Source organism: Hordeum vulgare, chromosome 2H (genome assembly GCF_904849725.1).
Source record: "Hordeum vulgare subsp. vulgare chromosome 2H, MorexV3_pseudomolecules_assembly, whole genome shotgun sequence".
In the NCBI taxonomy this organism is placed as follows: Eukaryota; Viridiplantae; Streptophyta; class Magnoliopsida; order Poales; family Poaceae; genus Hordeum; species Hordeum vulgare.
This window is the reverse complement of record NC_058519.1, coordinates 108,625,867-108,642,069: the sequence shown is the minus strand read 5'-3', so window position 1 is coordinate 108,642,069 and position 16,203 is coordinate 108,625,867. Positions and strand designations below refer to the sequence as shown.

The window sequence follows — 16,203 nt, the reverse complement described above, 5'->3', positions numbered from 1 at the left end:
GGCCCACTTCCCACAAGGCATCCAAAAAACACCACGGTACTGCTCTTGTTTGCCATTTCGAGAAAAAAAATACCTAGAACATGCAGATAAATAAAATTTAAAGTATCCAAAAAAATGGCATGACCTCTAGTGTAAAATGAACACATTAAGTGCTAGAAATTTGGCGAGAAGGAAATAAATCAACATTTCGCCAAAACTTCAGCACTTAGTATAAATCCCTGTCAAGAATTGAAGAAATCTAGTACAACACACTATGAATCAAAAACAAAAAAACGGGCATTAAGTGCTAGAAACTTGGCAGAATGGAAATAAATCAACGTTCCCTAAACTTTAGCATTTAGTATGAATCCATGTAGAGAAATTAAGGCATTTACTAAAACACAACATGAATAAAAAACGAACAAAAAATGGGCATGGCTTGTGCATAAAAATGGACACATTAAGTGCTAGAAATTTCACAAAACAAAAATAAATCAACATTTTGCCAAAATTTAGCTTATAGTATGTAGCCCTGTAAAGAACTAAAAACACATATCAATCTACAATTTGTCATTACTACAACTATAAATTACAGCTAAAAACTTTAGAAACTACAACTAAAAACTACAATTAAAAACTAAAGAAACTACAATTAAAAATTTAGAAACTAGAAACTATTACTCTACAATTTCTTGAAACTACAACTAGGAACTACATTAAAAAAATTAGAGACTACAATTAGAAATTACCAATCTGCAATTTGTCAAAATGATGACTAGAAACAATAGAAACTATAAACTATCAATCTAGAAGCTGTCAATTTAGAAACTAAAAACTATATAAACTAAAAACTACAATTTGACCCTAACCCTTACCCGGAGTTGTCCATGTGTGTGGCGGCCGCAGCCGTGGGTGGCGAGGAGGAGGGGTGGAAAGAGAGGCGGGGACGACGAAGGATTATCTGTCGGACCGAAGGGCAATGGCGGCGGGGCGGCCGACGGATTGAGGACGACGACAACAATGACGGGGCAGCCTGAGGGTCGATGGAGACGATGATGGTGGCATACAGAAGGAGAGGACGACGATGACTGCAACAGATGAAAGGAGAGGACGGTGACAGTGGCAACAGAAGTAAGGAGAGGACGACGACAGTTACGAGAGTGAGATGGAGGAGAGTGAGAGTAGGAGAGAGAGAGTGTGAAAAGGGGTAAGGGGGTGCACACATGCAGATATAGTTCATTGGACGCGGCGGGCACGCCAGATGACCCACCAATCCTAATTTGAATAGTCGAGCTGAGTTAACTTACTTGTGGAGGCTCGCACATACCTCCCACCATAGGTAATATGTGCCTGTTGCAGACATTTAGCAATGGCGGAGCCTTTGGCATGCCCGCCACTGCTTCCTACAACACAAGTGGCGGGTAAGCCTAGGCACTCGCCATTGGAATATTTACTCACGTGGCCACACTCAGTGGTGCATATTTTTGACGTGTGTTGCATTCCGACCGCCACTCGTGTGCATGTAGCTCTGGGGATCCTCTCCAAATTAGTTGTCGCAGGTGGTAAGTTCCACCCGTCACTAAATTGTGTTCACCTATAAACCATTTCCTAGTAGTGCCTCATGAGACCCATTAGTATAATTGGCAAACCATAAACTTAGGTATTATTATAAACTCATTCATAATAATTATTGCATAATACCTATTGTATTCCAACTCTCCAATGACTTATACCCCCTGATACAATTCATAGAGTCATTAAAACAAGCGCACTTTGCAATGAAAAGCATAATCTGTCTAAAATAGAACAATCTGTAATGATCTATACTAAAACCATACTCCTATAACTCCGAAAATCCTAGAAAATTAGGACAACGTTGGAAATATGCAAGACAATACCGTGTAGGAATTTCAGCAATTTATCATGTTCCACTAAAAACGTAAATTGAAATACTGGGTGTAAAAGTTTCTGGTTTTGCATAGAATCAATTCTACTATTATCAAATCATCTCAAAGGCTTTACTTCGCACAAACACTAATGAAAGATAAAAACACAATTGTTACAGTATCAATAATCAAGTTGTGACTAAAAAAAGTAAAAACAAAAAATAAGATGATTATTGGGTTGCCCCTCAACAAGCCATATTGTTTTATGCCCCTAGCTAGGCATAATGCATAGTCTAATGTTTTATCATTACCATCCAAAACTATGGGCCTTTTAAAGATAGCGTCTTGATAAGCTTTCCAAACCAGCTAGTTTTTTCATTAATAGATTTCGTATCAAGTGAACTCAAGTACTTGAAAGGGCTATAGTCATCGATTTAGTTTGAATGGGATCTTTATGATCATCAATGGACCTTTTATACGTAACGGTACGTTGGTCTTCTAAATGGATATTAACCTTTCGAAAGCAATATTCATCAAACCCTTGTTTGTTTCCTCTAACGATCCAAGCATATTGATCATTGGTACTATTAAATATATGTTGGGTTAAAGGTAGATGTGGGTCTTTCTTTTTAGCATTTTCCATGTAGGCATCTTGGTTTTTAGTCATGACTCTATGCATTAATTCTTGATCATGAATAACTTCATCTATAAGAGGATGCTCATAATTCATATCATAACAATCAAAGATTTCTCTAGCTTCTTGAATTATGTAGTCAAACTCATTCACGGGGATAATTTTCGAGGGAGTTACCCGCGGATAGACCTGGTTCTCAGGATAATTCATCTCTGGAGCTAAGTCATCTCTGGAGTTAAGTCGGTTGACTACAATCATGATTCAGCTACAATCTTGACCCGACCTCTTACAAGACAGTTTTCTGACTATGAAGATAAGCTAGCTCACGGAGCTAAGCAGGCTCATGAAGATGAGTCTGCTCATGGATAAGCCGGCTCAAGGATAAGCCAGCTCATGGAGCTAAGCAAGCTTACGAAGATGAGCCTCCTCATGGATAAGCTAGCTCATAGAGCTAAGCAGGCTCATGGAGATGAGTCGGCTCATGGATTAGACGGCTCATGGATTAGCCGGTTCACAGAGCTAAACAGGTTCATGGAGATGATTCAGCCATGGATAAGCCGAAGCAGACTTACGGAGCTAAGCGGCCTCACGGAGATGACCCGACTCACGAAGATAAGTATGCTTTGGAGATAAGCCGGCTCATGTAGATAACCCGGCTCTAGAGATAAGCATGCTTTGGAGATAAGCTCACTCATGTAGATAATTCGGCTCTCAAGACGAGACCCGTCTTGAGGATGAGATCAAACCTGGACACACAAGTCCTGGTTTCCAGGAGTCCAAATACAAGACGGAGAATCCCAACTTGGATGACACAAAGGACTTAGAGGACTTAGAGTAGGACTCCGACTACGGATATAACCCGAAATCTCTTATAACCCCAGAGACTTAGCTATTATATATGGGAGTCCCTGGGTCATCAGAAGGACAAGTTTTATATAGATAAGTCTCGAGACAGATGTTTTGGTAGGTCTCGAGACATATGTTTTGATAGCTCTCGAGACAGAGGCTGTGAAATAGAGCCTTTGTAATCGAGACCATGATCATCAATAGAAATAAAGCAGGATGTAGGCTTTTACCTCCATCGTGAGGGGTCGAACCTGGGTAAACTCGCGTCTCTCGATTCCGACCAACCCCGTTCAAGCTACCACCTAGTTGCGATTGCCTCACAACTTAGTCCTTCCACGGGGACATCTGCTGTGACAAAACCATGACAATAGTCGTAGCAAGTTTATTTGCCTTAGGATTACTAAAGTTTGGTAACTCATAGAATAAATGTTGCAAGATGGGGTGAGTGCGAATAAATTTCTTTCAAATTTAATTATGAGAGCACAAATGGCGTTAGCATAAATTTGTGTTATTTTAAGAATGGATACTTCATTTGTTGGTATAGTCCATGTACACATAAAGAATTATTGAATAGTATTTTTTCTAATAATGTTACCACTTCCAAAATAAAAGGTTTTAGTATCCATAATACGAGGGAAATTATTATCATGAGGTTCATCATCAAGATTTACTAATTTAGGCATTTCCTCATAAGTATCGGTAAGACCATCTCCACTAGCGCTTTCAACAATAACTTTCTCAAACTCACACATGATAGCAGTTTTAAGCAAGCAAACAAGAAAAATAAATATTTCTGTATTTTCAAATAAAATCTAACAAAAAGTAGAACAAGTAACTGATAATTTGTATGAAGGAACCTTGTAGTTGTTTGATTATGTCCCCGGCAACGGCGCCAGAAATTCTTCTCCTATTTGTGATGGCGTTGGGATTTCTTGAAGAGGAAGGATGATGTAGTGAAGTAGCGAAAAGTATTTCCCTTAGTTAATAACCAAGATTTATCGAACCGGTAGGAGAATCAATCAAACAACCGTCAACAACACATACACACAAAAGAGCAAATACTTACACCCAACACGAGCAGGAGGGTTGTCAACCCCCTTGTACTCGTTAGCGAGAGGGATTAAATCTGATAGTGATAGGTTGATAAATTGCAAAGTAAAATAAAAGTAAATAAATTGCAACAATATAATTTTGTTTTTTGTAATATGATTAAAGTAGACTCAGTGGTCAAAGTTTTCGCTAGAGGCTTCTCTCTCAATACCATGACATACGGCGGGTAAAAAAATTACTGTTGGACAATTGATAGAAAAGCGCATAGTTATGTTGTTATTTATGGCATGATCAAATACATATGCATTACGTCCTTGACAAGTATATCGACTCCTGACCACATCTACTACTATTACTCCACCAGCCGACTAACTCTTGCTTGCATCTATGGTAATTAAGTTCATACAAACAGAGTAACGCCTTAAGCAAGAAGACATAACGTAGAAAAAAACAATATGATACGTGCCTTGCTACCCCTTCATGTCACCAGGTGAGGACACCGCAAGATTGAACCCACTATTATGCACCACTTCCACTGGAAATCGATAGATCAACTTGGCCAAAGAAAACCCAAATATTGTAAAGCATTACATAGATATATAAATGACACATAAAATAATTCATAGGGTATTAAATTAAGAATTTAGAAAAGATTCAATTACTTTCAATGAATAATCTAATCACAAACTCATAATTCATTGGATCCCAACAAAAATGCCGCATAAAAGGATTACATCGAATAGATCTATGAAGAGAACATGGTATTGAAGTACAAAGAGAGAGGGAGAGAGAGAGGGAGAGAGAGAGAAAGAGAGATAAAGAGAAAAGGCCATCTAGCTAATCACTATGGACCCGTAGATCTATGGTAAACTACTCTCACATCACCATGGAGGCAGCAAGGTTGATGTAGAAGCCATGTGTGGTCGATTCCCCTCTAACTACTGGAAACAACCTTCATATGAGATCATGGAAGAATAGAGACTTGCGGCGGTGACAAAATTATTTTGGATTGCTCTCTGGGGGTTTCAGAATATAAGTGAATTTATAGCGCCGGAATTAGGTCAGACGGAGCCACGAGGGGCCAAAAGACATCAGGGTGCACCATGTTGCCTTGCCATCTCCTTGTAGGTATTATCGTCCTCACCGAATCTTCTAGGGTGTCTTCTGGTCCAGTAAAATTCATCAAAAAGTTTGGTCAAGTTTAGACTCCATTTGGTATTGATTTTCTGAAAAACCAAAAAACATGCAAAAAGCAACAACTAGGACTAGGCACTACGTTAATAGGTTAGTCCCAAAAATAATATAAAATTTCGTATATAGTATCTAAGCTTGACAAAATAACAACATGAAACAATCAAAAATTAGCGATACGTTGAAGACGTATCGCAAGTTCTTTCACAATATCAACATGTGGTACGACCACATATTATTCTACCTTGATACTCTTCTTATGCTTGACTAGGAGTGACTCATTTTTTCTTTTGCTTTCCTTTGGAAGTACACCTCTCTCATGTTAGGATTTGGAGTAGATTTCTTTATTATCGCTTCCACCATTCACAATGCTTTAGATTCGTGTTGTGTTTTACAAATCTTTGGCCTATTATCTGCAAAAACTCAGAAAAGTATTTCAAAATTCGTAAAGCAAGGTTAGTTGCAATCTTAAATTCATGACGAGGATTTTTCATCTTCTCGGCCTTAAAGAAGAATTTAATACTATCATAACTAGGATCAATCTTCTTCTTCTTCTCTTTCGAGAATAGGAACCAACTTCAACATTTTGGCACATGCTATCAAGCAATGCTAGGGAAATATTAGTCCCCATAAAGGATTGTGAGAAGCAACATTCAATACATGCTTACTTTGTTTATAAAGCCCCCCATAAAAAGTAATTCACAATCAAGTAAGGAAGGTAATAATGCTTAGTAGACGCGGAGTGTATATTCCGGTACCTTTTATAAGCATCAACCAATGCTTGTGTGGATGTTTGCCCAAATCTACCAGTTTTTCTTATTATTTTATATAATTAACCTTGAAGATAAAAACATAAGAAGAATATAGATGAAAAATCCTTCCAGTTATTCAAGGTACCTCCAGGTTGATCTTGTAGCCACTTAGCACCTTGTTTTTCAAGAGTATAGGCGAACAAATTCACTTTAACTTATTGCATTTTAAGCCACTTAGCCAAATAAGTGATGTGTTCTAAACATTCTTATACATTTTTTGCACTTTTCTGAGTTCATATTAACTTGTTATGAATTTTGAAAGCAATTTAAAAATTATAACTAGTTGACGTTAACTCAGAAAAATGCAAATAAGATATGATAATGTTCAAAAGCATCACCTAACAATACTTTTTTCCGGATGCAAATGGCATGCACATAAAGGCAATGTTTTTTGACATTTTAATATCTTATTTGCATTTTTATGAATTCATATGAATTTGTTATGATTTTTCAAAGTATTGGTAAAATGATCAAAGGGCACTCGGACGACCTGAGAGACAAATCTAACGGCAAAACTGAGCACGGCCAAAGAATAAGGGCAAACCCCATGGGCTGACACAACTAAAGGCAAAAGTGTAATTTTCCCTTAATTTTGTTTTTTGCTCACCTTATATTTGCTCTCAAGTGAAAATATCGGGTACTTTTGTCTCTCACCGCACCCATTCAACCTTCACTCTTTGCTTCACAGCAGCTCCTCCCTCATGTATAGTTCCAGAAATTCATCTTTGATTTCAGCTCATGTAGTGATGGCCAACCCTGCCTTGCATGTTATGTAGTACCCCCAGTTCACACGTCAACTGTAAGACGATCGTGATTATGATTGTTCATTCACTACGATCTACTATTATTATGGTTTTATTGTATTTACTTGTGGTGATTCTAATTAGTGGTCCAATTGGGCGTTTGAGCTTGTCAAATGGTCTAAATAAATTGGATAATCCTATTGAATAACCTTGGATAATCCGTCAAAATACCGGATTATCCAGATACGTCGGATATTACCGATACTATATCCGTTATCATATCCATCGAATATGGAGTGGACCAAAATCCGTATCCACATCCATATCTGATGGATCGTGCAAGTACATACCATATTTCCAAAAAGGATGCGGGTGGGGATTCAATATGAAAATTACCGTTTACATCCCTACATATTAAACATGTTCAATAAGGGGTCGAGTTGTGTTGGGTCGTGCGACCCATTCAACAAGGCTTGTCTTTACATTTGTTTTGTATGAGATTAGGAGATGGGTTGGAGGAAAAGAAGCCCAACAAACAATGCACCTCACCACTACCTCCCATCTGAAGCTAGCCAAATGGGTTATGCCAAGTGAACCGATCCAGTATAATGCACGCACGACACCACACAAGCTAAATGAATTGTGTCCGGCACGCGACACGCCAGGGCCGTGCCTAGGCCTAGAGGGTGGGAACGCCAGCCGACACTTCATGACCTGTTTATTTATTTTTGATCTTTTTATATATATCTCCGCTAATAATAAAGCATGGAGCGCTTCTGTCGTCCGTCGTGCCACTTTTACAAAAAAGCCCCTGACGTTTCCTGAAATCAACCCGCAGTCCTGATTTAAGTCAGAGAACGAATCGTTTTTTACATTTTACACAAGCCCCCCTATAACTAATCCAAACTAACCCGCAGTCCAGGGGCCTCTTTCTCCCTTCTCCACCAACCCCCCCCCCCCCCCCGCCGAACCCCAGCTCGCCTGCTCCGTCAAGTGCCGCCACCACCACCGCCTCTCGGCGCCGCGCTCGAGCTCCTCCCCCGCGGCGCCCCGGCCTCCGCCAGCGAGCTGCGGGCGACCCGGTGTCGGACCCCGCCCTCCCTCTCCTTCGCGCGCCCCTCCGACCAAGGGGAGCCCCCCCGTGCCCCCTGCCTAAGCCCGTCGTCCGGGAGACGGGCCCGCACCGCCGTGGCGAGGCACGAGGAAGCCGGCCCCGCCGCTCCCGTGGCCGCGGCCGCCCTGCTCTTAGGGTGGAGCTTGGGGAGGTGGTCATGGCGTGGCATGGATGCGAGGAATTGTGAGGAGGTGGGGAATGTACATGTATGATCTGATCTGGTGCCAGAAAGAGCTAACTAGGACTTTGTGCAGATTGAAGGGGGTAGATTTGTTAGTTCATTCACTCTGATTTTGATGTTTGTGGTTAGAAATTTTGTAGGAATGAATATAGATTCTGTGTCTTTGTGCTGCTGGTTGTAGGCTCTTGAATCTAATGATAATAGCTTTGCCTCATACTCCTATATGTGTTGATCTTATGAAAATATGAACACAACCGTACACTAATACACTACTGCACCAAATTGGATCCTAAATTAACACAATGACATATATAAAAACTTGGTTGTTTGTACATTCAATCAAATTGATGTTTGTGATTAGACTGTTATTTTCAAGAAGATGCTGGATTGTTAGCTGAACCATGATTTGTGATGACAACTACTTGAGGATGTCGATGCTCCCTCTGTAATTGGTGGAGCCCGCGCGGTGCTCGGACGCCACGTCGCCGTTGGGGTCCTGGATTGACAGGAAGCTGCTGGTCGACCCCAAGATGCTCTTCGTCGGATCCAAGGTTGGGGAGGGCGCCCATGGGAAGGTCTACAAGGGGAAGTAAGTGGACGAACCTTTGTGGCATATAACCCGTGCATAGTGATTCATATGCTTCACCTCAAGGTCGGCAGTACTTGCATCAATTGTTCCAGATTTGAATTTATGTTCCTAAGCTTTAGTACTAGCAGTTGTCCAATCCAATGGGTGTTATTGCAAAAGGTTCTATAGTTATGTATCACGAAGTAGGGGGTAAGAGTTGGTATGATTTTAATTTATAAGTATCCAATTGCTTCGAGAGCCGCTTTAGGGTTCTCATTTTATCGACGGCAGTATTACCTCCCTAGGATTTGATTTATTTTGCGCTTCATTTAGCTATGCCACCTGTTGTACATATCTGTTATTCCTGCTATAGTCAAGGATTCTGACCTCTTTTTCTTAGGTTTGAGTCTTGTTCTAATACTTGCAAAGAGTTGATTCTCTTAAATTTATTTATGTTTCAATGTACAGCATGTGTGTATATTAATGAATAAAACCATTTTCTTCTGCTGCTAATCGTTGATGTTCTCACAAGTTGAGTTGCCAGCCTGACATTCTTGTCCCCCCAAGGAGAAACCTATGCTGTTTAATTACATTTATATTGTAGTTTTGTTTTGCCCATGTGGATACTCTTGATAGCTTATATTAGCAGCCGCCCCCCCACGGAGAAACCCAAGGAGAAACCTATGTTGGAATTTTGAAATAGAATGTTTAATAAATTATAAAATGTTCGTGGATTAAAAAATATTCGTGATTTTGCAGAAAATGTTTGAAATTTTGAAAACAAATATTCAAGAAATCAAACAATGTTCATGATTTTTTTAAAGTTCATGAAGTACTTTTTATAATGAAATTATGCAAAAAAATTGTCAATTCTAAAAATGATCATGAATGGAAAAATATTCTAAAAATTCAAAAAATAATGGTTTGTGACTTATAAAATAGTTTTTCATTCATAAAATGTTTGCTGATTTAAAAAATAATCATGCATTTCTTTGTCCCGTTGCAACGCACGGGCCCTTTTACTAGTGATCTAAAAACAGCGCATCAAACTAAAATTGTGCCGTGGCTGGGCCAGGAAGCAAGGCACGTGGGCTGGTACGACACAGCCCATTTAATAAATGTGTCTGTGTGGGCCATGTCGTTCCAGGCACGATTAGCACGGGCTTTGCTCCAACCGCTCAGGAAAAAAAAAAACACTGCTCCCGACTCCCGTCCCCGATTCTCCTCCCGATCTCGCAGGCCCGCCGTCGCCACCACCGGACCCCAGGAGGCAAGGAGCCGGCCCTGCCCACCCAGTGCCCCTCCCCGCCCCAACCTTCGGTCGCCCACCGCCGCACCGCAGCCTTGCCAGCCGGGGCTCGGCAGCCGCCCATTCCGCACTCGGCAGCAGTCCTGCCCTGCGGCCGGCGGTGTGCAGTTGCAGCGGCCAGCCGATTTGAGGTACCTTTTCTCCATTCCCCAAGTTTTGATTGGCCTCATTACGAATTTCGGGTTTAGATTCATGAATTATCAGGTGGATTATGACAGTGCTATCTGCCACGTACATTAACACATACACATAATTTCTTGTGTCCAATTATGTCGTCATGATTGATACTCCCGATACACATACACATAATTTTGCACATAATTTCTTGTGTCCAATTTTGCACATAGGTACAGAGTTAGTAGAATGTAAATTTTTGTTGTGTCCAATCAGGTGAATTATGATTTTACACAGAATTTGCTGTGTCCAATCAGGTGGATTATGATAGTTCTGTTGGTAAATTAAATTAGTATGTTAACATGTCATATTTGCAAATCCTAGATCTCCACTGATCAGCGGCGATGGCGATCCGACACTACTGGTCGATGGCTGTCGCGGCCGTTGGGTTCCGCCTCGTTCTGGTGCTCTTCGGCGGAGACCTCCACCTTGCCTCCCGCCCGGAGGTCTCCACCCCCCTCACGTCCCTCCGCCGCCGTAAGCACACCTCCTTGCTCTCAGTCCTTCCCTTCCAAACCCCAGCCATTTTGTGATGCTGACGTAATTGGACATCTTGTTTGCCTCTCTGTGTGTGGTGCAGTGGCAGAAGGATACTGGCTAAAGCAGGCGTCCATGTCACCCTATTCCGGTACGTTACGCAGCTCCCCTCTTTGCTCTCTTTGCTAACTTTTAGCACTTCACATTTGCATCTGAATGACCAAAATTTCGAGGCCATGATAGTGGGGTGGGAGGTGGTACTATTAGGTACTCCCTCCGTCCGGTGAAAAATGTGCATATAGAAATTTTAGGACAAATTGTGGAGTGGAGTAAAAAATGCATTGGAAAGGTGCAAACCATCATTCTTTCCTCTTTAATTACCCAAACCCCAATGAGCTAAGTGCATGTAGAAATTGAGGAGACCATATGTAGAATGTTATTGGTCTTGATTACCGTGTGATGAGAGAGAAACATTTTTTCTACTTTAAAGTGCATCGGGAAGATAGAAATACAACTTTTGTGGACAAATTTTAAAGCTAAATGTAAAATCTTCACCGGGGGAGGGAGTACTACAGTGCAATTTTAAAATACTTGATGGCGACACTGGTGACTTCCCGATTAAGATAGGGCTGCATCAGGGGTCACAAGGGATATACAAGGAGATATCCCATTGTGTATGCTCTTTGCGGACGATGTGGTGCTAGTCGATGATAGTCGGACGGGGGTCAACAAGAAGTTGAGTTATGGAGGCAAAACCTTGGAATCGAAAGGTTTTAGACTTAGTAGGACTAAAATCGAGTACATGAAGTGCGCTTTCAGTACTATAATGCACGAGGAGGAGGATGTTAGCCTTGATGGTCAGGTGGTGCCTCAGAAAGACACCTTCCTATATTTGGGATCAATGTCTGGGTATCTACTGAATACTGATAGGCACTATTTCATGTTAATTTTTCTGTAACAAACTACTGATAACTAATATGGCTCCTACTTATCAGAGGCCTAGATGCTTCTTGCAATTACGTGACAAAGCTTAGCAATTAGCCGTGATATTTTTGCTCTTTGTAGTGTTGATGTGTTAACAGTTTGAACTTTTAAGGGATGGTCCAGCCTGTTGAATGATCTGTTTTTCAGGTTCGATGTATCATGGTTCCCCTTTGCTTCTATCGGTTCTTGGTCCGCTAACCAGCAAAAGGTGTTTGGTCCTTTTTTTAATGCTTCTTTGATCATTTCTTTCATGTCGCCACTGTTGCTATGTCTCTTCATTTGATCAGATCACCATATGAAATATTAGTATTCTAACACTCCATGGTGTCACAGGTCAGGCGGACACCATTCTCATATATATTGCAGGTAAATAAGTTACTATGTATTGTTCATTTAAACCAGTATATGTTTGTCTAAGATTGATAACTTGTTCAAGTATACCTGATTTTCATAGAAGAAAATCAGTTTTCTTTAGGCTTTACTTTTTATGTTCTTTATCTTGCCCATTGTATTGTTCAAACCAAAAAAAATGTAACCATGAATATTTCCATGACTATTGCATTTTGCTGGCAGTCATGTAATATTACACTCATGAATGCACAACACAGTTTGGTTTTTGTGGCTGTAGATTTTATAGCTGCTATACTCATTCGATCAACTGGGCGTACACTCCAAATGGCACGTAACAGAAGCTTGAAGTCTCTTGACCTCACAAAATCAGTGGACAATTCTGGTGAGTCATACTAGTTAATGTTATACTCCCTCCGTTGCAAAATAAGTGTCCTGGTTTTAGTTCAAATTTGAACTAAAACATGAGATGTGCTTTATTGAATCTTGAGCTAAATTTGCCTTTTGTTTGGCACCAATTTCTATTTATTTTCCCGAGTACCAACGACCACAAAGGTTTTGAAATTTGTATACTTGTGACGTACAGCTCCAAAAGTGAAATCTTAGAGATGTTTTATTTGTCAAGTAGTTGTTGACATTCTAAGCTTTATATTTTCTTAAAGAAGGAAACCCACTTATGCGAATTTTCCTTTACAAGGAATAAAAAAGGTTATGGATTTTCCTTGTGGATTTTAATGTGTATAGTCCTCTGCTTGCCTGATAGTGCGAATTTGTTGTTGGTAAGAGAAAAGTATACAATCTTGTCTGGAAAGGTGTGAATGGAACATCACTCTCTTTGAGTCGGATGCTTTGTCTTGTGATGCTTACTAATTGTTTATAGTACTAATTATCATTTTTGTGACACTTACAGTGAATGTAAGCGCAGGAGATACTGCTTCTCTAATATATCTGTGGAACCCTTGGACAATAATCACCTGTGTGGGTTCATGTACATCGCCAATTGAGAATTTAATGGTCGTGATAATGTTACATGGAGCCTGTTCAGGTAAGTTGAGCTAGCTGTGTTTCCCTCCAGCCTTCTATGTTTTTCAATATATCTATTATATTACTTAAACTAGTTGTTTACCTCATTGTTTCTTGGCCTTTTATTTGGCAAATCCTCCGTTAATAACTTTTTTATGGAAGATGGTATATTGATCTTCAGATAACCAAGAATTCCCCAAGTCTAATTCCAATTAAAACATCCTTGCAACTTTTGTAGGTCTTGTGCCGCTTGCTGCCTTTGGATATGTTATGGCAACACACCTTTCCCTTTATCCTGCAATTCTCATTCTACCTGTATGTGCCACAACCATTTTTTTTTCAATGTTCAATGGTATGTACATGCCATTTATCTGCACTGCTGATCTCTAACTGTTAGTTTTTCAGGTTGCTCTTTTATTGGGTAATGGTCCAGATACTCCTCCAGCTAAAGTCTTTCTTCAGAGAGGCTCGAGTGCCAATAAAATTGTCATGTCAGATAATGGAAAAAGTACTAGCCAAAAAGGTTTTGGACAATTCTCACGGAAACCAATACTTCACTTCATATTGTGGGTGTTTATCTGGTCATGTTATGTGTTGTTATTGAACAGCATTATTCTAAATAAAGTGGGTGGCCTACAGGAGATGTTTGAAAAGTAAGATGTTTGACCATTTAATTCTTCTGTAGCCATCAAAATCATGTGAAAGAGTGTAATATTTTCTGTTAAGACTTTCCCCATTCATGGTGAATTTTAAAGGAGAAATTAATACAGCTCTTATTTATGAATTCAATTTGGTCTTGGATATTTGTATATTCTTATCAGCAATATAGCCTGTCCCCTCAATTTTCCTAACATGTCAACTTTGTTGTTGGGCCTCATCTAGTCAAAGTCGTCTTTTCTTGCAATTGACTGGCCTTTATTGCTTGCCAAGTGCCTAGTACCGATTTGTGTGTTTGCAATTGACTGGCTTTTATCTGTTACCAAATGCCTAGTCTTGACTTGTGTGCATTGGTTTTGCAGGACATATGGTTTTATCCTTACGGTGAAGGATTTATCACCAAATATTGGTGTGTTATGGTAAGTCTTAAGAAAGTGTAATTGGAACCCAGGTATAATTTGACTAATCTGATTTGTTTGAGAATTAATGCAGGTATTTCTTTGCCGAAGTCTTTGACTTCTTCAGAAGCTTCTTTCTTATAGTCTTTAATATGAACATCATTTTTATGGTCTTGCCATTGGCTATCCGTTTGAAGCATCGACCGTGCTTCCTTGCCTTTGTTTACACAGCAATTGTTGCAATGCTGAAATCTTATCCCTCGGTGAGTATATTTTACATGGTAGTTCTGATGAATTTAACCCCTTGGCTGCATAAGGTTGATGTTCAGTTTTGTTTCATGTTTTGCTCTCTTGTTTTTGCTCCTAAATTCATGCTTATCTTGAAGGCTGGAGATTCAGCTCTATATATTGGACTTCTAGGCCTGTTCGCCAATGAATTAGCGGGTACCTAAAATGCCGGTATCGAATATTTTTGAATTAGTGTCTAATATCATAAGTTAATGCTCTTTAACTTTCCATCCTGCAGAGATGCAGTTCACCTTCTTCTTGTTCTTTGGATATATTGGAGTCTCTCTCCTTAGCCCTGTCATGCATAACCTATGGATTTGGAGGGTCTCTCTCTCTCTCTTCTTTCTCTCTCTCTCTCTCTCTCCACACACACACATGCGCGCACACACACGCGCGCACACACACACACACACACACTTTGTGTACTGTTACTAACATGACAATGTTCGCAGGGCACTGGTAACGCAAATTTCTACTTCGCGACCGGTTTGGCTTATACCTGCCTTCAGGTAACTATCCCTTTGTGAGCATAATATTGAATGTTTCTTAGAATGCTGAGTGCTTGTTCCTTCAGATAAACATCTCAGCTAAAATAGTCATGTTTCTTAACTTACTTAGAATGCTGACTGATTGTAGTATGTACAGTTTCTCTTACTTGCCCTTTTGATATCTGTACTATATGAGTTAACGTTTGCCATTTTTTTTTTGCAGACTGTGTTGGTCGTGGAGACTGTAAGTTCAATGATAAAGCATGACAGGAAACTAAGGCTACTTATAAAAGCTTAACATCATTTCTCAGAAGGTCAACATCTCAGATGCTTTTCTTGCTGGTTCCCCATGATGCGAATTTGTGACCAGTTCATTGTCATGTGATTTTGGGTAGATGCAGTTGATAATGTTCCATGTCATGTTGTATTGTACCTCCCACATTTGTACAATATGGACCAGATCGCCTAACCAGGATTAGAGAAAGAATCTAGGTTTCTCCCTCGAAGCTAACCATAGTCGGCACTGAATTTCTCTATGAATCATTTGATTACTGCCTTGTCTGATCTTTGTGAAATTGATCCCTGGTAGTCAGCTTGTCAGGTAGCCTTTGGATGCCTCTGTTTTCGTTGTCAAAGTCCATTTTCTTTCATCTTGGTAAAGCCGAGGTCATTGTCAGTCACACGTTGCAGTTTACTACTTCCTATGTACTGCAAACCAATATTCGGAGACGTTCCTGGCACATAAACCTTTGAGCTGCAATAGAATTTCTTTCCTCGTGCGATTATTTTCTCTGTATTCTCCAGTTTCTGTCCGTGTTACTTGTGTGCCATGCTGGTTGGTGAATGAAAGACGCCTAGCTTGTTTGGATCTGTTTTATGATACATTCTTCTCTACTCTGATGGTGTGGCTCCAGCAATTGCATTTGTGTTTTTGAGCTCTTTTTCAGTTGATTGATGCTTATCTGGGTAATCCCTGAAGTCACCTGTTGTGGCTAGCGTTACCATACCTTTTTCCAAGCATATTGGTTTTATATAGTATTGTTTATTTCGGCA

The 16,203-nt window shown here is 40.1% G+C and overlaps 1 protein-coding gene across 1 annotated transcript; it reads left to right on the top strand.

Moving 5' to 3' along the window:
* Positions 1-10,194: 10,194 nt before the first annotated feature.
* On the top strand, positions 10,195-15,935 carry LOC123425388 (phosphatidylinositol glycan anchor biosynthesis class U protein-like). Its single transcript, XM_045109083.1, has 15 exons — positions 10,195-10,444; positions 10,812-10,964; positions 11,068-11,115; positions 12,096-12,156; positions 12,282-12,314; positions 12,557-12,681; positions 13,207-13,341; positions 13,558-13,634; positions 13,725-13,972; positions 14,339-14,395; positions 14,469-14,637; positions 14,761-14,818; positions 14,901-14,986; positions 15,115-15,171; positions 15,374-15,935. The coding sequence occupies exons 2-15, from the start codon at positions 10,832-10,834 to the stop codon at positions 15,446-15,448; spliced, it is 1,362 nt and encodes a 453-aa protein (XP_044965018.1). The 5' UTR covers positions 10,195-10,444; positions 10,812-10,831; the 3' UTR covers positions 15,449-15,935.
* Positions 15,936-16,203: the final 268 nt, after the last annotated feature.